This window comes from Chanodichthys erythropterus, chromosome 14, assembly GCF_024489055.1.
Source record: "Chanodichthys erythropterus isolate Z2021 chromosome 14, ASM2448905v1, whole genome shotgun sequence".
Taxonomy (NCBI): Eukaryota; Metazoa; Chordata; class Actinopteri; order Cypriniformes; family Xenocyprididae; genus Chanodichthys; species Chanodichthys erythropterus.
In genome coordinates this window covers 2,754,988-2,782,763 of record NC_090234.1, presented here as the reverse complement: position 1 = coordinate 2,782,763, position 27,776 = coordinate 2,754,988, and the positions used below count along the sequence as shown (strand labels likewise).

The 27,776-nt window shown below is 37.5% G+C and overlaps 1 protein-coding gene across 1 annotated transcript; it reads left to right on the top strand.

Moving 5' to 3' along the window:
* The first annotated feature begins 2,871 nt into the window (after positions 1-2,871).
* On the top strand, positions 2,872-20,515 carry LOC137035717 (NLR family CARD domain-containing protein 3-like). Its single transcript, XM_067409259.1, has 7 exons — positions 2,872-2,963; positions 3,186-3,287; positions 3,390-5,192; positions 5,757-5,930; positions 6,782-6,955; positions 11,605-11,651; positions 18,481-20,515. Exons 2-7 carry the CDS (start codon positions 3,220-3,222, stop codon positions 19,026-19,028), a joined length of 2,814 nt encoding a protein of 937 aa, XP_067265360.1. The 5' UTR covers positions 2,872-2,963; positions 3,186-3,219; the 3' UTR covers positions 19,029-20,515.
* The last annotated feature ends 7,261 nt before the right edge of the window (positions 20,516-27,776 follow it).

Below are 27,776 nucleotides of genomic sequence, written 5' to 3'. Positions count from 1 at the left end.
CTCGGATGGGGATGTTAATTTTGCAAGAGAGAGTTCAAATGTTAATTTCCTTTGTTTTCTCAAAGAGTCGCCCTCTCTTGCTCTAGACGGTCCAGCATCAGTCTTACACTATATTCAGCAGTATGTGTTATATATAAGCACCTGTTGCTTTTAGCAGACACAGGCCTATGGCCAATCAGATCTGTTCTAACCCCTGTTAGGACAGCTTCTGCAAACTACAAAATGAAGTCATGAAAAAATGGCATAAATTTACATTTACTATTGAATGTGCATAATAACTAACAAAAAAACATTTAGTAGTCCAAGTCAAGTGAAGACACATTTATTTTTGGAAGGCTTTATATAATACAGATTGTTTCAAATCAGCTTTAATGATCATCAGAAAAATAATGATTCAATGATGCAAACAGTGATCAATTCTCTAAAAAGACAATAGTGTTGTTGAACTGAGGTCAGTTCAGTGATGATGCAGATCCATTGTTAAATTAGTTCAGTTCACTATATAGCAGCTCTGCAGAAAACAGTTTCTCATCGTCCAGCTTAGTTCAGTTCTCATCAAACAGTGTCAGTGCAGTCCTTATAAAATAAATACATAAATAATAAAAAATAATTAATTGAAAAAATAGCTTTTTAGTGTAAATATTAGTCAAATCATTTAGATAACCTAATGCCCAAAGTAGCCTAAATGTGTTGTGTCAGCATGACCCAATGGTTGAAATCTGACAAGAATGAACACAAAACAACGTCAGAAAACATTTTAAAATCTTTATTAAAACTTGCAGTTAGATCTGAATTTTATTTCAGTCATTCTAGTGAAAGTTGCGATGCTGTGAAATAAACAATTATAGGGACACAGTAACGTACACAACTTCAAAATATGCGATGAGGAAAAACAGAAATATGTGCTCGATTAGTTTATTGTATCTCTAACATTAGGAGATGACATTAAACCCTGATGAAAGCTTTCTAATAAAAGCACGTGCAAAGCCGATCATTTTAGACTATAGAGTGCCCCAGGGATGACGCGTTTTTTTAGGCAAAACCCGGAAGCGAGTTAGCATTTTAGGACTTCCGGTTCCAGTGCTGTAAAGTCTATGGGTTTTTTGAATGGGTTTTTGCTAAATCGCCTGAAATAAGGTCTGTGGTTAACAAAGCCTCTAAATACTTTCACGTTTTGATCTATGACATAAAACACACCAGTTATAACCCATTTCTGATTTTTTAAACTTTTACTGTGTCTTAAAATCGGTGGTTGCTAAAAGGGACTACTTCCTTTGGCGGGGACTTTAGACGTCATCATGACAAACAGGACATTTGGACAGCATTTCTCATGAAAAAGTGGATAAGTATTCAAACACAGCGCAGATCATAATCAGTGAGCATGTTTTTAAATAGAGTTGTTTTCTAAATAAAGTTTGAGGACGCTTGGTGATGACGACGTTGATCCGCGACCATGGTGTGCTGTAGTCCGTTTATAGCCTACTGTTAGCCTTTTATATCTGACCACTTTATTTAGGCTTCAAAATCTATAAATGTTGTGTTAACTTGTAAAGATTATCTTGATAGACAAAACGTGTAAATGTCATAACCCTTTGTTAAACACAGAGCTTATTTTCTGCGATTTTCCAAAAGTCTATGGGAAAAATGAATAGGCTTTCAGTCGAGGGAACCCGTGCGCTGCTAACTTCCGGGTTGGCCTACAAAATCGCATCATCCCTGGGGCACTCTATTATTTAAAGATTATGAACAGTTGAATATTTAAATGGGGGCGTGTCCATTCGGCTGTATTACCTTATCGAAATAATCTATCAAACATGTTGTGATCCGAAGATAAAACAACAACTTTCATTCCATTCGTTTGTTTGTATTTCAATAAAGCCACGCCCACAGCTGAGTGAATATTCATGAATATGCTCGTATGCTCTGCCCACTGGAACAGTGTTTCACAGGAACTCAATATTACATTATAATCATCTAGTGTGCATTCAGAGGATTACAATGATAAAATCAGCTGAAACTGTCTTTATGTCTGTGGTCTCATACAGATTTAAAATCAGTTAAGATTTGAAAAATGTCAAGAGTGTCCCAGACCTAACGCGGATTATACTATAGTAGTAGAAAACGGATTCGGAGTCACCTGCTATCTAAATGAAAGTGAAAGTAATCTTCAGAGCTGATGCTTCGTCATTTTAAACAGACAGAATCAATCATTTATCAGACAGAATATCTTTAAAACTGTAATAGAGTCAATTATAAAAGTTTAGGCAGGAATTTATGTGTATCTACTCGATGGAAAAGCTGTAGGATTTCTGTGAATCAGTATGTATGATATTTTTCAACCTAAAGAAAATGAACAATGTTTCTTGTGTGTTTAATGCTGACTGTGATTGTGTAAAAGTCTAAAGATCATTTGTGTTTACATGTGACTAACTTCATGTATTTGAGTGATGGTGATTTATTTCTCCAGCTCAAGATCATTCAGATGAGTTATAAAAGCTGTTTGATTACTTTAGTTTCTGTGATTGTTTGTCACTTCCGTCTAGAGTCAGAGGTGGAGATCAAACTGTTCAGATCCATCATGGACGACTCACAAACATCCAGAAATGAACATTTTCCACAATACAGGTACTTTGAGTAACTCATTAAATATCCTTTTAAGTTATAGAGGAAATGACTGTCTACAGATTTTTTTTTTTATTATTATTCTGTTTTTTAAAAAGTTTAATATTTATTGAAAACAATAAGCCTCCTGAAGTGTTTTTCATATTTTATTTTATGTATTTTTTTTTTTAATTTTGAACGCATATTATCTAAAGATGACTGTAATCATAAAGGATGTTCTGTTTTAGCTCAGTTCATCAGAAGAGATCAGAACCAGAGCCCAGCTGTGTGTCTATGAAGAGTGATGCGTCTATGATTCATCCAATAGAGTTTAAGAGTGAAGATACACGGACTGGCCTCAGGTATAACATTTCTATAAAAACATGATTATAGTATGACATTCTATATTATCATGTATTTTCTACAAGAGATAGGACATTCTTCTTCTGCTTTCTTTGTGGGTATTTTTATCTTTACTTTATGATGTAAAACACATTAAAGTTATTTCTTTAATGATGAATAAAGAATTGAGTTTTTGGAGACAGTAATTTGAAGTATTCACAAATGATCTCTCTCTGTTTTAGACTCTGGTTCTGATCTCTTCTGATGAACTGAGCTATGAAGAGTGATACGTCTATAGATCAGTCAATACATTTAAAGAGTGGAGAAACACAGCCTGATCTCAGGTAAAACATTTCTATAACATATATTTGAATTTGAATATTTGATACAGAACTAGGCATTGTGCTTATTAACCCATGTAATAATGTGGCGTTTTTATTTTACAGTCATAAATCCTACAGCCTCAACACATTTAGATCAAACCTGAGGAGGAAGTTTCAGTGTCTGAATGATGGAACAGCAGCGCAGGGAAACACAACACTCCTGAATGAGATCTACACAGAGCTCTACATCACAGAGAGTGGAAGTGGAGAGATCAATAATGAGCATGAGGTGAGACAGATTGAGACACAATCCAGGAGAGCAGCAACAGAGGACACACCAATCAAATGCAATGACATCTTTAGACATTTACATGGACAAGACAAACCCATCAGAACTGTGCTGACAAAGGGAGTCACTGGCATTGGAAAAACAGTCTCTGTGCAGAAGTTCATCCTGGACTGGGCTGAAGGGAAAGAGAATCAGGACGTCCAGCTCATATTTCCACTTCCTTTCAGAGAGCTCAACTTCACGAAGGACAAAACACTCAGTCTTTCAGGTCTTCTTCATGTCTTTTTCCCTGAAACTAAAGAAATGGAAATATCCAGTGATGAATATAAAGTGCTGTTCATCTTTGATGGTCTGGATGAGTGTCGTCTGTCTCTGAACTTTAAGAGCAAAGTGAAACTGTGTAATATATCTGAATCAGCCTCAGTGGACGTGCTGCTGATGAACCTCATTGTGGGGAATCTGCTTCCCTCTGCTCTCATCTGGATCACCTCCAGACCAGCAGCAGCTGATCTTGTCCCCTCTGAGTGTGTGCATCGAGTGACAGAGGTACGAGGCTTCAATGAGCCACAGAAGGAGGAATACTTCAGGAAGAGAATCAGTGATCAGAGTCTGGCCAACAGGATCATCACACACCTGAAGTCATCAAGGAGCCTCCACATCATGTGTCACATCCCAGTGTTCTGCTGGATCTCAGCCACTGTTCTAGAGAAGATGTTGTGTGAAGCAAAGAAAAGAGATATTCCCAAGACTCTCACTCAAATGTACACACACTTCCTGATCATTCAGACCAACATTAAACATGAGAAGGACTATGAGAAGAAAGTGAAAGATGAAGACATGATTCTCAAACTGGGGAAACTGGCTTTCCAGCAGCTTGTGAAAGGAAACCTGATCTTCTATGAGGAAGACCTGAGAGAGTGTGGCATTGATGTGACAGAAGCATCAGTGTACTCAGGATTGTGCACTCAGATCTTCAGAGAGGAGTTGGGCTTGTATCAGGGGAAAGTCTTCTGCTTTGTTCATCTGAGCCTTCAGGAACATCTAGCAGCTCTATATACACACATTTACTTTATAAACGAGAACAGAAATGTGTTTGACCAAAGCAAAGAAAGTCTGTTGTCTAAGATTATGTACATGTTCCAAAATAATTCATCAAAACATGTTTCATTATCTGAGCTGTATCAGACAGCTGTGGATGAGGCTTTACAGAGTAAGAATGGACATCTGGACCTTTTCCTGCGTTTCCTTCTGGGTCTCTCATTGGTGTCCAATCAGACTCTCTTACGAGAACTACTGACACAGGCAGGAAGCTGCTCCTACAACAAAGAGGAAACACTTGAGTATATCAAAGAGAAGATCAGGGAGAATCGCTCTCCAGAGAGATCCATCAATCTGTTCCACTGTCTGAATGAACTGGGTGATGATTCACTGATGCAGGAGATCCAGCGTTATCTGAAATCTGGAAAAATAGGAGAAACTAAACTCTCCTCTTCACAGTGGTCAGCTCTGGTTTATGTGTTGCTGACATCAGACCAGAAGATTGATTTTGATCTAAAACAGTTTATTGGAGCACAAAATACAGCAGATGAAGTTCTCCAGAAGCTTCTGCCTGTGGTTAAAGAATCCAGATCAGCTCAGTAAGAAACACTGACAACAATCACTCCACTTTCAAAACATGATCACATTCATGAATTTAGCATTTGCTGTTTTGTAGTTTGATGATAAAGCAAACAGAAAGAGTGGTATTGGTATTAAATGTGAATCAGTTGTTGTGATAAAAAAAATATGTGTGATGCATTAAAAATGAGACAAGGTGACTACAGCTTGTCTTTCATATCGTTTGTACATTTTTTTAAACATTACACATTTAGATTTGAACACTCGTCATACAAACCTCAACAGTGGTGACAATCAACGAAATATTCAAATAAACTACATAAAATATTTGGTAAACTGCCCTGGTTTGATGCTTTATGAAGAGTTGAATTATTGAAACATTTTACACTTATATAATCTAAAGGAAGCCATGTATTTTTTTTTATAGTCTTAAATTCTTTCTTAAATTCAATAATCACCGAATACATCTGATGGTTTTGGCTTTGCCCCAACTAAATTACTACATTCAAGAATTTGAAAGTCACCTGTGCTTCAGATTATAATAATACACATTCATATTGCTGTTTGTTTTGTTCTCTACACAGGCTACAGTTCTGTAATCTCACCGTTAAGTCCTGTGAGAGTTTGTCTTCAGCTCTACAGTCCTCAAACTCTGTCCTGAGAGAGCTGGACCTGAGTAACAATGACCTTCAGGATTCTGGAGTGAAGCTTCTTTCTGATGGACTGAAGAGTCCAAACTGTCAACTGCAGATACTGAGGTAAATGGTTTTCCATAAAATTAACACAATGCAATCACAATAAATTACCAATAATTTATTTTTGACATGTGCTCTCAATGAAGTGTGATTACTAAACATATTGCAAAATGCTGTTTCAAATACATTTATTTATTGCATGGATTGCTTCTGACACACAATCTGGTAGCGACATCTAGTGGCTGTGTGCGGTGTACCACTTAGCATCTTAGCCAAGGTCCAAAATTACCACCACACAAATGGCAATTATATGAAATTGTAATTAGTTCCCTTAATTTGCTAAATCAAGCGCACAATTTAAGAAATTGAGGGAACAACTTAGTAAAGTGTGCAAATGATTTGCATTTTTATCTGCATGTCCTGTGCTTGGCTCCATAAATTTGAACTATTTGTAAATAATATTTAATTTATAATATGCACACATTCCCTCTTAAAAGAACTATGTTAATGTTTTTAGTTTAATTATGTTCAATTAAAAATGAAATGAATCATGTAAACTATATTTTTAATTCAAAACAATGTAATTAGAAAAAAAGGAGTCAATGAAAATTATTGGAGGTTTTTTAAATGGTTAAAAATAAATAATACCTACTGAATGGCAGATATAAATGTAAATGTTTGAAAAACATTTTCTATAATGCAAATAAGTACAAATGTGTCTGTTGACTTCACTACATTAATAAAAGTAAATGAAAACTTTTACTCTAGTAAATTTCCACAGACACTTTTGTTAATTTTCTAACTGGATCTACAGAAAATACCTGCAAATGCAAACTGCACAGGTCAGTGTGTGATAATGACTGATCTGATTGTCAAACTAATGTCATGTTTGCTGTTGCTGTGTGTGTTTGTAGGCTGTCTGGCTGTATGGTGACTGAAGAAGGCTGTGGTTATCTGTCTTCAGCACTGAGTTCAAACCCCTCACACCTGAGAGAGCTGGATCTGAGCTACAATCACCCAGGAGATTCAGGAGTGAAGCAGCTCTCCGATAAACTCAACCATCAAGACTACAGCCTGGACAAACTCAAGTATGTCAAGCTGGAGGAGTTTTGTAACAAGCTTAGCTTTACTTATACTGCAGAGACATTCAATGCTTGAATCTGATTGGATGACTAACGTTCTAAGGTGTGAATTTTTTTTTTTCATAGACCTTAGGGTCTCATTCACTAAGCATGCGTATGCACAAATTTGTGTGTGAAATATGTGTACAAACGTTTTCACAAACAAATCATGATTCATCAATAACTTTCACTCTACAATTCATTCTAAATTCACAAAAAAATGTGAGATCTTAAAGGGGCTATATGTAAGATTTTTACTTTAATAAAGCATAAAAATACCCCAATATGTTTGCAGATATTTAGGAAACATGCTAAGTTCACCAACTAGTTTCTCAGAAAAACAATGCTACAGCCAGATATTCTACTTTGAAATGTGCGTTCTGTGTCGGAATGTCTGTCTATGTTTTGGTCTGTGTGAAACCGTGTGCTGCCAGTTTATCCAATAGTATTTCGACATCACAGGTTGCCAGTTGGCAGAAAACGCCGCGCATTGCAGCCATGGAAACCAGCAAACAAACTGGGTCAGAGAATTGCAAATTCTACCTGACCTAAAAAGCCTCTGCATCCATCTAAATATCTCTATGAACGGCAGCATATTAAAACACAGATAAATCAACTCATCAGCTTACAGTGTGTAAGTCTCCTCAGCTTTCATTGTCAATTGCGCTCCCTTTTGTTACGTGTCCTCAAGCTGGCCACCCGCGTCTTTGAGCGAGGGGGTGGGGCAAATAATATTTTGAATTTGGACTGCAGTACCTATTTCGACCACTGGGTGTCATTCCTACATAGAGCCCCTTTTAATATATATATATATATCAGAAGAGGTAAAGAAAAGGTGAATTATAGCTGAAGCTGTGAGGTACTGTAGCTCTGCATAAAGTTGCAGATACACATATGAACAGCTGGTTAATCAAAGGTCTGTAATGTCCATATAAAAGGTGTCTATTGCATTTGAACTTGTTTTGCACTCTTGGATCGAGGAACTTGCTGTGTGAATGCATCTTTAAAGAGCATCATATTTGCTGACAGTGACGACATGGTTTGGGTGTGTTTTATGTAAATTACCTTGGGCACACGGTCGCTCATTTAGAATACTCCTGAGATCAACAACATTAGAACGAGGTAAAGAACACATGTTGTGAATTAGGTGGAAGGTTTTCCTAAGAAGTTCAAATGTGAAATAGTGTATGCAATAATGTGTGCCACTTTATACAAAGCTCAACCGATGAGCAATGTGTCACCGGGGTGACGCTTAAGATGAAGCTTCACTTCATAGAGATAAGAGGCATTGATTCAGTGTGTTGACCTGCGTTGAATACCCTTAAACATTGAAAGGATACTACTATGACTGGGCAGTATATTGACTTTGTATGATATATTGATATATTTTTTATATACGATATGGAATGTGGCAATACCGTTTATATCAATTTGATACGAGCACATCTTAAAAATGTCTTCTTAGCCTTCATAAGCATTCTAGCCGCCGCATTTTGTACAAGTTGGAGACATGCAACATAAGTCTGACAGGTTCCAGAATAAATTGCATTACAGTAATCTATCCTGGAGAAAATAAAAACATGGATGACTTTTTCTAAATCACTAGTTGACAGGATTGATTTTAACTTAGCTATTGCCCTCAGATAGAAGAAACAATTCCAAACTACAGTTTTTATTTGACTGTCAAATTCTAGAGATGAATCGAAGATGACTCCTAGGTTTTTCACTCTGTCCTGCAAATGACAAGCCCATGGACCTAGTATGTCAATTTCCGCCTTGTTCAACGCTGAACGGCCAAAAATCATAATTTCCATTTTACATTCATTTAACTGAACCAGATTATCTGCCATCCAATCTTTAACTTCATCCAAACAGCAACGGAGTGTAGCACAAGAATTAGTACTATTAGGTTTTATAGGCAAGTAGATCTGCGTGTCATCCGCATATAAGTGATACGAGATACCATAGTTTTTAAAAATTCATCCCAGTGGGAGCATATATATTAAAAACAAAATAGGGCCCAAAATGGACCCCTGGGGAACCCCACTAGTAAGATGTTCTGGATGTGATGAAAAATTACCAACCTTCACTAGAAGCAAACCATGAGTGAACCGTACCTTGTATCCTGACAAACTGCTTAAACCAGTTCAAGAGAATCAAATGATCAATGGTATCAAACGCTACAGAGAGATCCAAAAGTATTAAAGCAGCATGGTTCCCTGTATCACTTATGAGCAACAGATCATTCACTACCCTTAAGAGTGCTGACTCAGTACTATGTCTACGTCTAAAACCTGATTGGAATTTATCTAAATATTATGCTTAGTTAAATAAGTAGTTAATTGTCTAAAAACTACTTTCTCTAAAATCTTTGATAAAATAGGAAGTTTTGATATGGGACGATAGTTTTTTAGGTCGTAGACATCCAGATTGTCTTTCTTCAAGAGGAGCTCAATAATAGCTTGCTTTAAACAGGGTGGTACAACCCCATTAGAAAGACTACTATTAATAATTGATAAAATACTCAGACTGATAATATCAACGCCATCCTTAAATATGTACAGGGACAGTGTCACTGGGACAGAATGAACGCTTCAAATGACGAATAATATCATGAATTTCCAAGAGTGATACAGTTTCAAACTGACTAAAACAGAATCCTGTTGTTTCCATTACACTCAATTTTGCTGCAGGAGTACCAATACTGGTTCTAATCCCAATAATCTTCTCAACAAAAAAATTAGCAAATAAATTGCATGTTGCTAATGAGGGAGTCAAAGTTACTTTCATTCTAGGACAAAGAAGTCTGTTGACCACAGTGAATAACTCTCGTGGTGACTCAGAGCTATTAGCAATGATATTTGCAAAATAGCTTTCTTTAAAGTGCTTTATGGCTTTTTGATATTTAATCAAACTATTCCTCAAATTTTGAAGTGAAAAATGCAATTTATCTTTGTTCCATTTTCTTTCTGCTCTTCTGCATTCCTGCCTTAGAGCTCTAGTCTGTTCATTCAGCCATGGTTGCATATTAACTCTTTTTTCCTTCTTTTATATGGTACAGCAAGATCTAAAATGTTAGAACAGACCAAGTTAAATGTTGTAGCTAATTCTACTGGATCAGTAGAAGGTGGTGCAGACTCAATCCAAGGGATTGATGGAGCAGCAATATAAGCATTTAAGAATACCATTATCATTGAGGGAGAAATAGTGCGATAAAGTTTAGCAGACGGAGAAGAGGATCGAGATATACTCGGAAGCTTTACATTAAATACTACTGGATAGTGATCTGAAAAACTGTTCACCATAACATCAAGATCACATACAGAAACTCCTAATGATAAAACAAGATCAAGAGAATGACCCCGTTCATGAGTACTACCCATCACAGACTGAGTCAAATTAAAGTGAGTCCAACAATCCAAGAAACTCTTCTACTAAAGGTTTTCCAGGGCAACAAACATGAATATTAAAATCTCCGACAATTAAAATCGAATCAGACATAGATATAATATGAGAGAGGAAATTAGAAAAATCCTCAATAAAATCTTTGTGATATTTAGGTGGACGATACACATTTACACAAAGTAATGGTTTTTTAAAGTCCAACATCATTACTTGGGATTCAAAAGTCTGATAGTTCATGGATGGTAATAGTCTCCCTTTAAAACATTTGTTAAAAATGATAGCAAGGCCACCACCCCGACCAGAGTTCCTAGGTGAACTAAAAAAAATCACATGTGGTTGGAGTTACTTCCATAATAGGCATGAGATCCACTGCGTTCATCCCTGTTTCCACAATAAACATTAGATCCAAATCATTTGATGTATAAAAGTCATTTAAGATGAATGTCTTATTTGTAAGGGATCTGTCATTGACTAACGCCATCCTTACCGAAGCATTCCTGATTGTCACACATGTACCTCCGGGATCGTCGTCCTTCCTGAGGTAGCGCAAATTGTCCAGATTCGGGCCACTCTTGCGATAGAACAATCTTGGGAGAGAGAGCCTAGGGCGAGCACACAACTCCTCCGGATAAACTGCACGAAGACATGGGAATCGCAAATCACCCGTCCTCGAGGCCGAAGCGATCCGAGATCTCCTTGTTTTAGCAGACACACCTGCTCTACATCCGTGCTTCCTTCTGCATTCAGGGAGGAATATGCCATTTATCCGTGCCAGAGAGACTAGATACAACTGTTTGAATATGAAGTAGCGTTTGCCGATCATAAGTCCAGAGAGACTGGCTCTGTTGAGGAAGAGAACAAAAGACTAACAATAAAACACATTGAGCACACAGAGAAAGACGAGCAGCCAACACACCAGCAGGCGCCATCTTGGAACAGGTTTAACGGATGTGGAAGGACTGTATTATTGTCACAGAAAATAATGAACTGAGTGGATGGATTTTTACCACAACAGGATGGTTGTTATTTACACACTGCAGACACATGATTATGATCTAAAACAACATAAAAGTGAATTTAATAGTTAGTGGAAATTACTCTCTTCATTCTTGTTATTTTGATGAATTAATAGAAAATTCAGAAATGACCTCAGAAATCTAAAAAGTTTGCTTGTGTCTGTGTGTGAATGTGACACTGTGTGTGTTTTCTAGTGTGGATCATGGAGGAGAGATCAGGATTACAGCTGGACTACACAAATGTAAGTACACACACACACACACACACAGTCTGTGATAGCAGCAAATCACAAAGAAATGGATTAATGTTTTACAATATCTCACAAACCCTGAGTGTCCTCAGTAATGATCGCTGCTATCGTAGGGTTGCCACAATGCCACCATCATCATCCTGTAAAATACAGCATTAAAGGTTAAATGATGCGTCCCGTATCAAATCACAGGATGCGATTTGTCCCATATTTTGCTCACACTAATCTAATAGTCTAATAGTCACTAGTCTAATCTTACGATACTCCTACATCCTGCGTCAGACTTCACGTCACGGGTTACTCTTGTGGTGTAAGTCGAGTTGTGCAGTATGTGTACGGTCGTCTGACGGAAGCTAGTTATTTTACATTAAGTTTTAAATATGCATATTTTTCTTACAAAAACCCACAACTTCACTTCAGAAGGCCTTTATTAACCCTCTGGAGCCGTATGGATTATATTTATGATGGATGGATGCATTTATTTTTGGCTTTAAAACATGTTAATATCATTAACGCATCCTGAGATGAAGTAGAGATAGTCTTAAAATGTTCTTCTAGGAACCGGGAATGACACACACCCTCTAGATTAAAGAATTAGTGTATGTGTATTTATACAAATTTATTAGCAGATTTGAATCTCAATAGCATTGTTTCTGCATCACTTATGATAGTAAAACCAAATGAAAGCAGTTCTTTTAGGACCTAGTGTGGGATTACAAATTTAAGAATCTGTTTATGATCTGCTGATCCTACATCCTGACATAACATCACATGAAATACTAAGGTGAAGTACATTGTGTTTAGCATAAGGTAAAGATGACGACATCAGATTCTGTTTAGCAAAGTTTCCAGAAATAGTTTTCTGCCAGTTCCTGTTCTCTTTATTAGATTATTTTTGTATATATTTTTGTATATATATAGGTGTATCTTTATTATTTAGATTACTGTGACTCTCACCTTTTGTCTTTAATGGCCCTGACCCATTTATTGAATAGTTATGATGACTGAATTAGGACTTCCAACACTCTAGAGTCTGGGGCTGGGTTCCTATACCTGCACACTTCATTTACATGCTTTGTTTAAGGTAGTCAGCCAAAGCTTGCGATTTGATTTTGATTTGATCACCTTCAATTCAATATTGATTAATTTAGGCCTATCAGGTACAGTACATGGCAAATTTCCTCAAAGAAAAAATCTCTCTCAACTAATGTAAACCATACAGGGAACCACAGCTGGTACATCATTATAATCAGGGGCGATTCTAGGGTCAGAGCTTTAGGGGTGCTGAGCACCCAATGAGCCCCTCTGCCACCACCCACCCTCTTTTCACACAAAAACAAAAAATATTTCTATTGAAAAATAACTTTATCATTTTAACTACGGCTGTCAAACGATTAATCGCAATTAATCACATACAAAATAAAAGTTCGAGTTTGCCAAATATATGTGCGTGTACTATGTGTAATTATTATGTATATATAAATACAAACACATTCATGTATATATTTGAGAAATATTTAGTATATGTATTTATTTATATTTTTATATCATTTATATTATATATAAATACAAATATTTTGTACATAAATAATATATTTCTCTTAAATATATACATTAATTTGTGTGTATTTATATATACATATTAATTACACACAGTACTCACACATATATTATGCAAACTCAAACTTTTATTTTGTATGCGATTAATCACGATTAATCATTTGACAGCCCTAATTTTAACATTGATTCAACTAACTCCAAAATCCAGATTTTTTTTTCTTTTTTTTGAGACCTTTTCAGAACACCAGCTTAATTGTGAGAGTTCACACAGACAGCCCCCTGTAACAAACACAAAACCTTCTTCACTCAGCTGGTTTTCCTGACCGTTAACTCCATGTGCCTCCTTTTGTATCAAGATTGGTTATCAGATTGGTTAGATTAGATTCAACTTTATTGTCATTGAACAAAGTAACAGGTATTTGGACAACAAAATGTAATTCATCTTCTGTAAATTATTTACAAATGGCCATCTCTAACATATCTGGTTGCACGCCTGTCTGAACTTTCATAAACCAATATAAGTCATCAATAAATAATAATAAAACAAGCTTCACATCAAGAGCAAAAAAAGAAAAAAGAAAAAAAGAAGGTAAAACCAAAAAGTCCAAAATATCCAGATTATTTACAGAGGTCTTGAAAATACTTAGAAAGTAAAGATATAAAAAAAGAAAGAGAGGGAAATCTTTGAAATACTTCCCCTGAATCACCCTGAATCCCCATTTGGCTCTACTTTGGGAGAGTTAATCTATGTCGCCGCACTTTGAGGGTGGGAAACCTGTCAATGACCCTTTGGTGTTCAATTTTTTCAAGCAACTCCTTCTCAATAGACATCACTAGCTTTACATGACTCCCGATTGTTAAAATGAGTATCAAATTAACAATAAACTTTAACAACAGAGACACACGTACGCACTACACAGGTACGCAGTTTATTTGTCGCGCTGCTGTTTTTGTTTCACGCTCTAGCAGTTAATAAACAGAACTGTGTGCGTCTTGCGGAAGAACATTGGGGACTTTAATTAAGCAACAGTCTCTGGTGGAACGGCAACGGCATTCTATTGCACATGTGCAACTTTAACTGCTACTTTGTGACGTTCTACTGCAACCGTCTACTACGCGAGAACAGCTGATTTGCCGTAGTCGTTACTACGTGACAGATAAAGAAAGTTAATATTATGTTTTATGGTATGTGGCATTGTAATTGTCTCTGTATATCAGTAAATACCCAAAGCAACCATTCTCTTGATTTTTAAAATCAGTTTCTTTTTTTGTATTTTGTCAAATGATTAAATTATCCCCTACACCGTCCTCTTTACTGTTGCTTAGTAATTTTTGCATTCTTTAGCTACGGCAGTTAACCGTTTACTTCCGGTTGCCGGTGCCGTTCCATCAGCAGCTGTTGCTTAAAGTCCATATTTTGTAACAGGCGCACCTTCTCTCCGTTTATGACTATGGACGAGTCACCCAGGTCCTGTGCTGCACAGCGGCGGCGACCCGCTGGACTAAAATAGTCCGAAAATAAACACTTAATATAGGTGTACCATGGTGATTCAGGATACTGACTCCAGTACTCACCGATATGGTTTCGGAATCGGAACAACTCTAGGTAAAAGGAAAGAAGTGTGAGACACAGCTTTGGAGCAGCTTAGTTGATTCACAACACTACAAAACAGGTTCTCACTCTGCGTGTGTTTCGCGCTGGATGACAGTCGTCCTGAGCAGTGCAGGTACAGAGGAGAAGTAGAAGAAGAGAAGAGTATGACACCATTTGCTAAGGGTTTTCATTTTCATCCTTAACACATACATTTTAAACCACAAACTACGGAGTATGTTTTGGACATTATTTAACCTTGTAAAAGACGAACAAAAATTTTAGAATAACAACATTTCTTACTCCAAGTTTTAGGGGTGCTGAGCTCCTTTTTAGGGGTGCTGAAGCACCCCTAAAAAGGGGCTAGCCTCGCCCATGATTATAATATTAAAGGCTAAAATTAATTGATTTGTATGCTACTTACCTATAAATTGCACAAAAGTAAGTTTTATAGTAAGGTTACAATATATTTTTAATTACATAATTTTGTTTCTACTCATTTTTAACATGGACCTACACATTTAAATGGTGGCCGTCATAAAACGGTTTTATTCATTCAATACTGAAGCACATGTTAAGTACATGAATATGCAATGGCCTATAGTCACATATCAAAATGCTCCTCTCCAAGTTCATTTTTGTAGCTGACTAACTGGCTTTTTTGACATTGAACGGCTTTTTTGAGGTAAATATTACGGTAACTGTGACATTTTTACAAGCTATTTTATTGTCGCTTTTCCGCGGTTGAAACAATGATTGATCGATTAACGTTACATATGACATAATACTGATTTCAGTAAGTTGTACTGGATCTTTCAACATACCTTAGGTATTCATTCACCATTCATCCATTCATGTTTATTTCATGTTGTAAAGCGGAAGAGATAATTAGTTCATGTGAGCTCTGCTTCTGTTTGAACTGAAGTGCTTCAGCGATGTGTCAGTCACACCACAGAGCGCTAAAAAAGATCACGACAGCTCGAGAGACGTCTATGGTAGCACTCTAGTCTATGGGAAAGTAGCCCATTTTCAATTCTTCTGAGGTTTATTGTGCCTGAAACTCACCCTGACACCCGAGAACAAAAAAACTCTTCAGATCGACACTATTCACATAAATGACATATTTTGATTCAAAACGGTGAATTTCGCCGAAAAGCGACTAGTTTGCAGGTATGGAAGCTGACGAATGTCAAACGTCAAAACAACTTTATATATTGATCACCTTTTTTTTAAGAGTAAATCATATGGATGGAACAAGTGAACGTTTTCCTCTTCGTTTTGCACTTTGTAGATGGTCCCACAAATATGTTGCGATACAGCAGATTAAACACAAACTACCCTGTGTTCTCTGCTACATTTCAAACTATTCAAACACAACCTGTTTTTTGATCATATGTTTAATCGTTATTGAGCTATTGAAGTGTGTTGAAACTGATGAATGTCAAACGTCAAACCAACTTTATATCAGTGTATTGTGAGTCAATGAATGGAAAATAATTCAAAAGGAACACATTCACAGAGAAATGTCTTTTATTCAAGCGGCTGCTATAAATATCCCTGTCTGAGAATGACGTCACATTTATTAATGATAAACCATGAAGATCAGCGATGAGAGTCGATCACCGAACTGATGGAGGCTTTAAGATTCACAACTACAGATGAGATTCTGTGAGAGAGGAGAAGATCCTAAATCAAGTTCAGATCTGAGACAAATCCTACATGAACTCGTCAGATCTGAACTCAAGATTCTGGAATAGATCCAGACCAGAGCAAAGCATGCTGGGAACTGCCCAGTTTCAATTCGTTCAACACAAATGATGAAGTGAACTTCAGTTTCCAAAAAAGTTGGGACACTGTAGAAATTGTGAATAAAAAAGGAATGCAATAATTTACAAATCTCATAAACATAAATATATTATTCACAATAGAATATAGATAACATATCAAATGTTGAAAGTGAGACATTTTGAAATGTCATGCCAAATATTGGCTAATTTTGGATTTCATGAGAGCTACACATTCCAAAAAAGTTGGGAAAGGTAGCAATAAGAGGATGGAAAAGTTAAATGTACAAATAAGGAACAGCTGGAGAACCAATTTCAACCTGGTCGCATGACGAAAACGTACCTGTGGGCACGTTTTCGCGAGTCGCGAAATACGTACCGATGCGTATGTCTCACTGCAGTTTCGATGCGAAATGTCCACTGAGTGGCACTAAAAGCGTGTTCATTCCCCCCCCCCGGAGCTGATAATAGGGTGAATACGATACGTTTTTATGACATTGCTTTTTGGACGAATCGCCGCTGTTCTTGATTTGAGTTTCAGTTTCTGTTGGAAACTGCAGTGAGACATACGCATCGGTATGTAATTCGTAATTTTGTGTCTCGCGAAAACGTGCCCACGGGTACAGGTTGACCAATTTGCAACTTATTAGGTCAATTGGCAACATGATTGGGTATAAAAAGGGCCAAGGCTCATTTAAAATGGACTGTGGCAAAGTGGAAAACCGTTCTGTGGTCAGACGAATCAAAATTTGAAGTCCTTTTTGGAAAACTGGGACACCATGTCATCCGGACTAAAGAGGACAAGGACAACCCAAGTTGTTATCAGCGCTCAGTTCAGAAGCCTGCATCTCTGATGGTATGGGGTTGCATGAGTGCATATGGCATGGTCAGCTTACACATCTGGAAAGGCACCATCAATGCTGAAAGGTATATCCAAGTTCTAGAACAACATATGCTCCCATCCAGATGTCGTCTCTTTCAGGGAAGACCTTGCATTTTCCAACATGACAATGCCAGACCACATACTGCATCAATTACAACATGATGGATGCGTAGAAGAAGGATCCGGGTACTGAAATGGCCAGCCTGCAGTCCAGATCTTTCACACATAGAAAACATTTGGCGCATCATAAAGAGGAAGATGCGACAAAGAAGACCTAAGACAGTTGAGCAACTAGAAGCCTGTATTTGACAAGAATGGGACAACATTCCTATTCCTAAACTTGAGCACGACTGTCGTGGCCTAATGGATAGAGAGTCGGACTTGTAACCCAAAGGTCATGGGTTCGAGTCTCAGGTCCGGCAGGGATTGTTGGTGAGGGGAGTGAATATCCAGCGCTCTCCCCACCCTCAATACCACAACTGAGGTGAGACCCTTCAGCAAGGCACCGCACCCCCAACTGCTTCCCGGGCGCCGCAGCAGTGGCTGTGTATGTGTTCACGGTGTGTGTGTGTTCACTGCTGTGTGTGTGCACTTGGATGGGTTAAATGCAGAGCACAAATTCAGAGTATGGGTCACCATACATGGCCACATGTCACTTCACTTTCTCAGTCTCCAGACCTTTGCAGACTGTTATAAAAAAGAGGGGATGCCACACAGTGGTAAACATGGCCTTGTCCCAACTTTTTTGAGATGTGTTGATGCAATGAAATTGAAAATCAACTTATTTTTCCCTTAAAATTGTACATTTTCTCAGTTTAAACATTTGATATGTCATCTATGTTGTATTCTGAATAAAATATTGAAATTTGAAACTTCCACATCATTGCATTCTGTTTTTATTCACAATTTGTACAGTGTCCCAACTTTTTTGGAATCGGGTTTGTAGATTAAAAGATAGACAGATTGATGATTCCTGATTGTGATGTGTTTTATCTCCATCAGATTCCCATCGGCTCACTCTGGATCTGAACGCAGTGAATAAACGCCTCCGTCTGTCTGAGAATAACACAGTGATTACTGGCACTTTCCCAGATCTCCAGTCGTATCCTGATCATCCAGACAGATTTGATGTTCCTCAGGTGTTGTGTAGAGAAAGTGTGTGTGATCGACGCTGTTACTGGGAGATTGAGTGGAGTGGAGATACTGTGGATATATCAGTGTCATATAAGAGCATCAGCAGGAAGGGAGGTGATGAGTGTTGGTTTGGATCTAATGATCAATCCTGGAGTTTGAGCTGCTCTCGCTCCAGTTACTCATTCAGACACAAAAATATACAGACTGATCTCCCTGTAAAGCCCATCAGCAGTATAATAGGAGTGTATGTGGATCACTATAGAGTAGGAGTGTATGTGGATCACAGTGCAGGAACTCTGTCCTTCTACAGCGTCTACAGAAACACAATGATCCTCATCCACACAGTCCAGACCACATTCACTCAACCGCTCTATCCTGGGTTTAGGGTTTACAATGGATCAGTGAAGCTGTGTTGATGAATCAGAACAGACTGTAGAGAGACTCTACCCATAATGCTTTGAGCTCATGATGAATCAGTGACAGTGAGATGTTATAGAGTCTCTTCATTACATTAATACTGAAATATCGTGTCACAATAAATGTGTGTGTGTGTGTGTGACAGTCAGAAAATTTCAGACGGCACTTAGAGGCTTTTGCATCTGAAGTCTTCATGGAGCTATTATACAAAAAGATACTTAATTTCTTTATAATTTATAGGTGTTGTTTTAACAGTCAGTTATGTAAGTTTGATGGTTAATAGCTTCTAGCAACATTAAATCCAGGAGCGAAGACAATTCTAGAGAAAAAGCATGTTTGATTTACATAACAAAGTTTGAGTCCGCACAGCCTCATATTTCATTCAATTTCGGATTTCACTGCGTTGAGATGCACGTCCTGGAAATGGGAAGCCTCGGTTTCTGCTTCACACTGCCACTCACCGCATAATCATGAACTCTCACGCACAAAGATAATAACAGCAGAGGCTACGCGAAACGCTTGAAATAATCAAACCAATAAGTCTAAAAACAAATGTTGCATTTTACCGTGCAGCATATGCATCAGTGTAACAAATCAACGTGAGAATAACAAATCGATCAGAAATTTGGGGCCCCCTCAGGCCCCCCCGTGGCTACGTCACTGATTCGAACATTAAAGCTGACACCAAGGAACAAATGAGATCAAGAAGTTATTTCTCAGGAAAATTTAGCCCTATGTAAAACAGACAAGAACTTCACTTTTTTTTTTCACGTGACAGGTTTCAGAGACGTGGGGCCAGACTTAAAAGAAAAAGCTCCTCCTCATCTGCAGACTGGTTGAGCACATTCATCAACTGATTATCAAACTCATCCTTCTGCCACTGACTTTTTTTGGTCTTCATTGATCTTTTTGGTGCTGGCGTAGGCTGTGGAGCGCTGGGTACTGCAGGTACATGCGATACATGGGGTGCTGAGGTAGATGGGGGCTCCCCGGTTAGACTAGGAGGGTCAGACAGACTGAGTATCAGAAGATTCAGTGGCCAGAACTGCAGGAGTAGACGGGGAGCTGGGAGTCAGGGTAAGGGTAAAGGTTTCAGTTGGGTTACCAATCAGTGGTGATGAGGTAACCTGGAGGGCGTGGGGGATAGAGGATCTCTCTTCTAGAGACGGGGACATATTGGAGGAAGTGGCCCTCTCTCTGACATGAGGCTCCAAGAAACTCATAATGGAGAAATACCTCCATGTGTTTTTCTGTTTTGCCCCTGCACCACTCTTCTTCTCCCTCATGGCCTTTCTCTCCTTTATATATCTGTCCCTGAGATTTTTCCAATGCCTTTTACAATCATCCTCTAAATAAGTGGAGGAAATGTGTTACTTTTTTTTAATAACACATTTGAAAACTGTACTTCTAACAGGTACAGAGCTATCCATGGGGAACACTTATCAAAACCCAAACTGTTACAACAGGCTACCTGACTTAAAACACACCTGACATGCCTACTTTAAATCTGTAAATCTGTATGTTTATGAGACAGTCATTCCTACTATATGATGTGTTTTAATAAAAATGTAATAAAAAAAATAACTGTATGGACCATATACTTTGCAGTTAATCACATTACAAACTGTTGAATGTTTTTCAGTGTATTTATAATATTGCATTTACAACAGAGCTTCCCAGATGAAAAAATATATACTATAGTAATTTATAGTAAATACATTAGTGTTTTTGAACCATACTATAGTAAATTGTAGTATACTGTATATATTATATTATTTACAACACTTTGTTAATGAATGCTACAGCATACTGTAATATTAACTATAGTGAACTGATAAACTGCTGTAGTATACTTTAGTTTTTACTACTGTAAACTTTAGTATAATATACCCTATAGTTGTAGAAAACACTATAATAACGTACTATAGTATTTTTTTATCTGTGTTATTTCAATGAAGTAATGGAGGAGGCGAGAGGAGGAAAAATGACTTAACAGATGCTGCTGCGGCCCGTGTCCATTTCACGTAATTTACGCTATGTTTACGCATGTTGCCTACCAAAAACAAGCTACCTGACATAAAACACACCTGGCATGCCAACTTGAATTGATATGTGTTTCCATGACACAGCTTTTCTTCCAACGTCTCTATAGGGGTGTAAACTTGTATCATACAGCTCATACAGCTACAGTATCATATCTGACACACACAGTACAATCTTTTCGTCCATTTTGCTTTCTATGCTTGTTTGGATGCCCCGTTTCTATTGGCCGCGCGGGTAATCGTGACAGAGCACAGCGGCAAAGCTGACCCTTTTTGAACTTTGACATCAGCTTCTTTGGCGTAGTTCAGAAGCTTTACAACTTGTTCTCTGCTGCTCCTCAGAGGTGCCATTCTTCAGCAGCATGTCCAGATCACGCTCAAGTCATGAGGGGCTTTCACACCAGAGAAACCTTTTCATAGTTCCTACAACTGTTGGTTGAAGTACCCGGATTTTAAACAGGAACTAGGCTTTATTCAACAATATCTTCTCTTCTGTGTCATTCTCATACATTGTTTACATCCAGGGTTAAGGTTGAACCACTGCAGTCACATGACTGTTTTAACAATGTCTTGTAAGGCCCTGTAAGGCCCAATCAGCCCAGCGGCTGTTTCCCACTGGACGGGGAAGGTTTCTTGCGGGTTCAGCCTTTTCAGTGTGGCAAAGTAGTTTAATTCCAAGTAAACTTTTATCTGACTCCATTTTATTATGACCTCGAATTTACTTTAGAATGTCAACTGATTATTGACCATTTATATGATAATTTATCTAGACCAGTGGTTCCCAAACCTGTCCTGGAGGACCCCCAGCCCTACACATTTTGTATGTCTCCCTATTTCTGACACACCCATTTCAGGTCTTGCTGTCTTTACTAATGAGCTCATGAGTTGAATCAGGTGTGATAGATGAGGGAGACATACAAAATGTGCAGGGCTGGGGGTCCTCCAGGACAGGTTTGGGAACGACTGATCTAGACATTTGATTATTCTATTTAACTCTTTACTCTTATTGTACTCGTTCATTCGGATTCCTTTAACGCTTTGAGTCTCACACCAGCCAGGCGTACGATCTCATACTCACAAACTTGTCAGTCTTGGTCATTAGACAGAGGCGATGACTAATATTCTAGAGGCTGTACCCACTTTGCTCATTCTAGAATATGTTTATTTAGTCCCCATCGATCTGAACACACTGAATTAAGGTAAGATTACTTTTGACCAGAGGCCATGACCATTACCATAAAATCAGGCTGACCAATTTAGCTTTACATAATCACACAGAGTTTACCCACAGACACTTAGTTAGAATAATCTCACCATAATCAGTGGGTGAGGCTCACCCTGTTTAGATTGGTCTCTGTTGCTCTAAAAGGAAAAAAAACATTATTAGCCTACTCAGTCTAAGTATACATAACTAATGCCAATGTGTGTAAAATATCAGTTTGTGTGCCCCACTGCTCCACCTAAACTGTACTTCAGTCCGTTACTAACCTGAGTGTAGATTTGTGGGGTTATGGACTTAAAGGTGGAGGTGCAAGATCATTCACAATTTTATACATTCAACAACAATTGTGAAATATTACAAAGTTTTTAAAGGTAAAAAGATTATGTTTTTGAATTATAAGACAATGATGATGTCTGTCAAGTTTCTTATCAAAGACTTTTACAGCACATTTGTATAAACTATGTAAAGGTCTAAGAGTAGATTTTCCAGCTTGGGACCATGAAGTAATGCAATAAGAGAAATGAGAAAAGATAAAAGAGTGCAGAAAGATTCTTGCAGCTTCTGCTGAAAGTTGACTCCGTATAAATTTAAAAGTTGGGGTGTAACTGTACAAACAATTTTTTTAACATGCTTTTCAAATGTTAAGTGAGTGTCTAAAATAACTCCAAGGTATTTAAATTCCGATACAATCTGTAATCTTTCACCATTTACCAATATATCTGGTACAACCTCCTCCATCTTTCTAATCTTAAAATACATACAAGCAGTTTTCTGGACATTTAACGATAAACAACTCTGATTAAACCAGTCTGAGATTTTGGTCATGGCAGCAGATAATTTTTGTGATACCTGTTCATTTGTTTTAGCATGTACATAAATCACAGTATTGTCTGCGTACATTTGAATAAATGCATCAGGACAAACATCTGGAAGATCATTCAAGTACAGACTAAAAAGTAAAGGTCCTAGTATGGACCCCTGAGGTACCCCTGTTGAACAGTGTCTTGTTGAATATATACGTGTTTTAATCCGGGTGCATTGTTTCCTTGATATAAGATAAGACTCAATCCATTTCATTGTTTGCATAGAAAAATTAAAGTGAGTTAATTTAGATAATAAAATATTATAGTTTAACGTGTCAAATGCTTTTTGCAAATCGAGAAACACCGCACCCACAACCCCACCCTTATCTAATTTTAATCGCACTTGCTCAATGAAATAACATACAGCAGTTTCCGCAGAGTGCCGTTTACGAAACCCGAATTGCATGGGGCACAATAAATTATTTTGTGTGTCTAAGAAATTTACAAATTGCTCAGTTACTACTCTTTCTGTTATTTTTGATACAGCTGACAAAATTGAGATTGGCCTATAATTTGCTACGTTTAGTGGATCACCTGCTTTGAAGACTGGGGTAACTATCCCAGTTTTCCAGCAATTTGGAAAAACAGATTGCTTAATCGATAAGTTCACAAGGTGTGTGACTGGTACTAAAAAATGTTCAGTTATTTTTAAAAAAAATTAAAAGTTAAACCATCTATATCTTTAGCGTATGAATTTAAGGTTTTTATAACATTCTGAATCTTATTTTCTGATACTGTTGTTAAATCAAAAGCAGGTTCAGCTGAATTAACAGAGTTAAGTTCTCTATATCTGGTACCAAATTTATCAGTCAATCTTTGAACTGAGTCAACAAAATAATTATTAAAAGTATCGACAATTTCATCAGGTTTATTAAGTATTCTTCCTTCATGATTTAATTCTGAACATTTATAACAAAACTCCTACTACTCTGGGTAAGAGGCTGTCATAAATCTGAATTTTGGGAGGACTCAATATCTAACAATAAACATAAATTAGACAGTTTGAAACCAAGCAATTAAGCGTCATGAATAGTTTATATACCATATGAAATTATAGCACCAAAAACCAACAACTGAACAAACAAACAAACAAACAAACAAACAAAAATAACTAAATACCAAATCTTTGAATCAAATATAAATGAAAAATTAATTCAGATAAGGAGTTATATTGGGAGTATGATGACTGCAAGACAATTTGTTAAAGATTGTCCGTTGATGAAATTGTTCCTTGTAGTTTGAGGTAAAGCAAAAAAATCCGTGCATGTAGAAAAATCCCAGAAGAAAAATAATCTCCCAACAATCCATCAAGAAAATCACATAGAAAGAAGTTGATCTTAATCCTTGTGTGCAAAATCCCACAGGATCCACAAGCGATGCCAACAAAGTTCAGGATAGAACAGAAATCCACTTGATCTCTGCTTCCAATGAATTACACCATAATTTCACATACAATGTTCAAGGAGTCCTTCTATAAACACAGATGAACTAACATTAGAAAAATGGCATGATCGCAAACACAAACGCATTAGCTATGAAAACATAAAATAACATCAGAAAACACATTGCTGGAAATACCCTGCACAGATAGAAAAAAATAATATCTTACTTCGATTGAGCAGGAAACCAAAAGTTTCTCAATCAGGACATCTTGACTTGAGACGATGCAGCAGGTAATCCATGCTTCACTCTGCTCAAACAAATCTGTCTTCTTCTTCTTCTTCGTTAGTTTTTTGGCGCGTTGCATAATCTGTCTTCTTCTACTACGTACCTTGATTTATACCTCATACTTGAGTATGCTAGCGCCCCCTTTTGGTATGTAGTAGCAAACCATAACAGACTTGTGTCTGTTATACATTTAATACATGATTTAGATTATTTCTTTATCAATTGATTAATTGTTTGCCACACTTTTTTGCCATTTCCTTTAGCCTCATTTAAAATATTAATAAAATATTGTGCCTTAACCTGCCGTAGTGTCTTAACCACCTTATTTCTTAAGCTATTAAACATAAGTCGATCCTGTCGTAAACCAGATTTTATAGCTTTTTTTAGAACATTATCACGCTTTTTCACGAGCATCCATACCTCTTCCGAAATCCATGGTAGGTTATTCTTTCTATGCCTATTTCTAACTAATTTTATATATTTATTTTTTATATTTTTTATCTCCTCTATAAACATTTTATGCCCTGTTTCCAAGTCTTCAGTAGATGAAAGGGATACCCAGTCAATCTGTCCAAGCTCTTCTTCAAAGCACTCATATCCTTTTTTGGTATTCTAAAAGAACAATTCTGTTCATTCTGTGTGGTTTCATGATAAACAAACCTATTTTTATTTAACTTCCTAGATATGAGAGTTAAATTATGATCTGATAATCCAGTTAAAAAGTTAAAAGTTTTAGTAATTCTATCTGGTTTATTAGTAAAGATAAGATCTATTAAAGTTCGTGAAGTAGCTGTGATACGTGTGGGGGTCTCTATCATTTGTATAAAATCATACAATTTAGTTATCTCCTTCAGTTTCTTTTTGGCCTTTTTATCAGACCAGTTAATATTGAAATCCCCCATAACAATACACTCTTTACGTATATCCACTTCTTTAAAGAGGTTTTTAAAATGATCATAGAATGAAATATCAGATGAAGGCGGTCTATACACTGCAACTATAATAAAAGACATTTGCGGAGATAGTGTAATTAAAACAGCAATACATTCAAGTTCGTTAGAACACTCAAGATGGACTTGTTTGCTTGTCAAATAATCTTTAACATAAATAAGAAGCCCTCCTCCTCTACCAATTTTCCTATCCTGTCTATAATGTTTATACCCAGGCATTGCCAAAGCAGCGCTAGGAGAAGTTTTAGTTAACCACGTTTCAGACAAACACAAGAAATCTAAATTTGAGTCCAAAAGCCGATTTTCAATTTGTTCATGTTTTGATGACACACTTCAGATATTTAAATGTCCTCCAAAAATACCTTTCGGTTTAGACCCACGGTCCCAGGCGCACTCCAATCCCTGGTCATAAAGCACCCATGAAGACCGTGGCAGCGACAGCACCACTTCAGAAAGTGGCTGCAGATATACTGGAACTTCCTGTTACAAGTCGAGGAAACAGGTACGTTCTTGTTGTTCAGGACTATTTTTCCAAATATGTTAACCTGTATGCTATTCAAGACCAGAAGGCTACAGTGGCTAAGTGTCTTTTTGAGAATTTTGTCTGCGAGCATGGCATTCCAGAGGTCTTACATACAGACCAAGGGCGGCAATTTGAGTCAGACCTTGTTAAACATCTCTGTCAAATTTTGGGTGTTCATAAGACCAGAACCAGCCCATACCATCCACAAGGTGATGGTATGGTTGAACGTTTCAATAGAACCCTCATTGATCAGTCGGCCAACATCCTGCAGCAACAACAAGGGGAATGGGATGATTATCTTAGCCAGGTGGCTTTAGTGTACAATACTAGTCCCCATTCGTCGACTGGCTTTATTCCCTTTTTCCTTACCCATGATAGAGAAGCCAGATTGCCGACTAACCTACTGTTACCGAATTGTGTACCGCGTTCTCCATCTAATTCACCAGCAGATTATGCTGCAGACCTGATGTGTAAGCTTCAAGATATATTCACTGCTGCAACCCAAAACAGGGAACATGCATATCATCAACAAAAGCAACACTATGATAAGGGACTGAAGTTTACCCCTTATCAACGGGGAGACCTTGTGTGGCTGCACGACCCTACCACAAATAGGCAGAAACTTGCTCTTCACTGGAAAGGGCCGTTTGAAATAGTGGACTGTTTGGAGTCAGAGGATGATGTGGGTGTCACTTATAGAATACATTATCTGTTAGACAAATCAGACAAATGTCAAATTGTCAAAAAAGAAACAAAATACCCCCTCAACTCTTTCCCCATCCTTGACTGCTCTATCAGGTGCCTTACCTTTCAAACTGCCACAAATTGCCCTGTGCACTTCTAAGGGAACATTTAAGGACTCCATCCTTCCACAGACACCACTTGCTCCTGGACCTCCCCCTTTCCTGGGAGACCCGCTACCTGCTAGCCCTCCTCGTATTCAGGGTTCCAACTCTGGTCCGGTTGCATGCCTAGGTCAACGTCAGGTTAAATTACCTAGGTATTTGAAGGACTATGTTTTGACGTAAAAAGTATAAATGCCTGTGGACGTGGTATGACTTGCATTTTACTTTTTTCTCATTCCTTTGTTTCTGTTTCCTTAGCACTTATTTGCCCTTTCCAATGGATGTAACTGTAAAGAAACGGGGACGTTTCTTAAGTGGGTGGGGGAAGAAATGTAAGGTTAAATATATATATAATTATATTAATGGGAGATAGTGGGTTAAAGTCTGGAATTTGTGTTCTTGTTCAAAAAGCTTGATTTACTTCAGTGTTCATCTTTGTGTTTCCTGATTGGCTGAATTACAAGTTGGTGTTGTTTTTCTCAGCGCTGAGCATGTGAGTGAGTAAACAGACGACTGTTCACGAGCTGCTTCTCTCCGGTGATTTATTCTTTTGAGTGTGTGTCACACAAAGTTTACGAACCCAACTTTACAAATACTTAAATAATGACATCAAATTAACAGTTCAGATGGACCT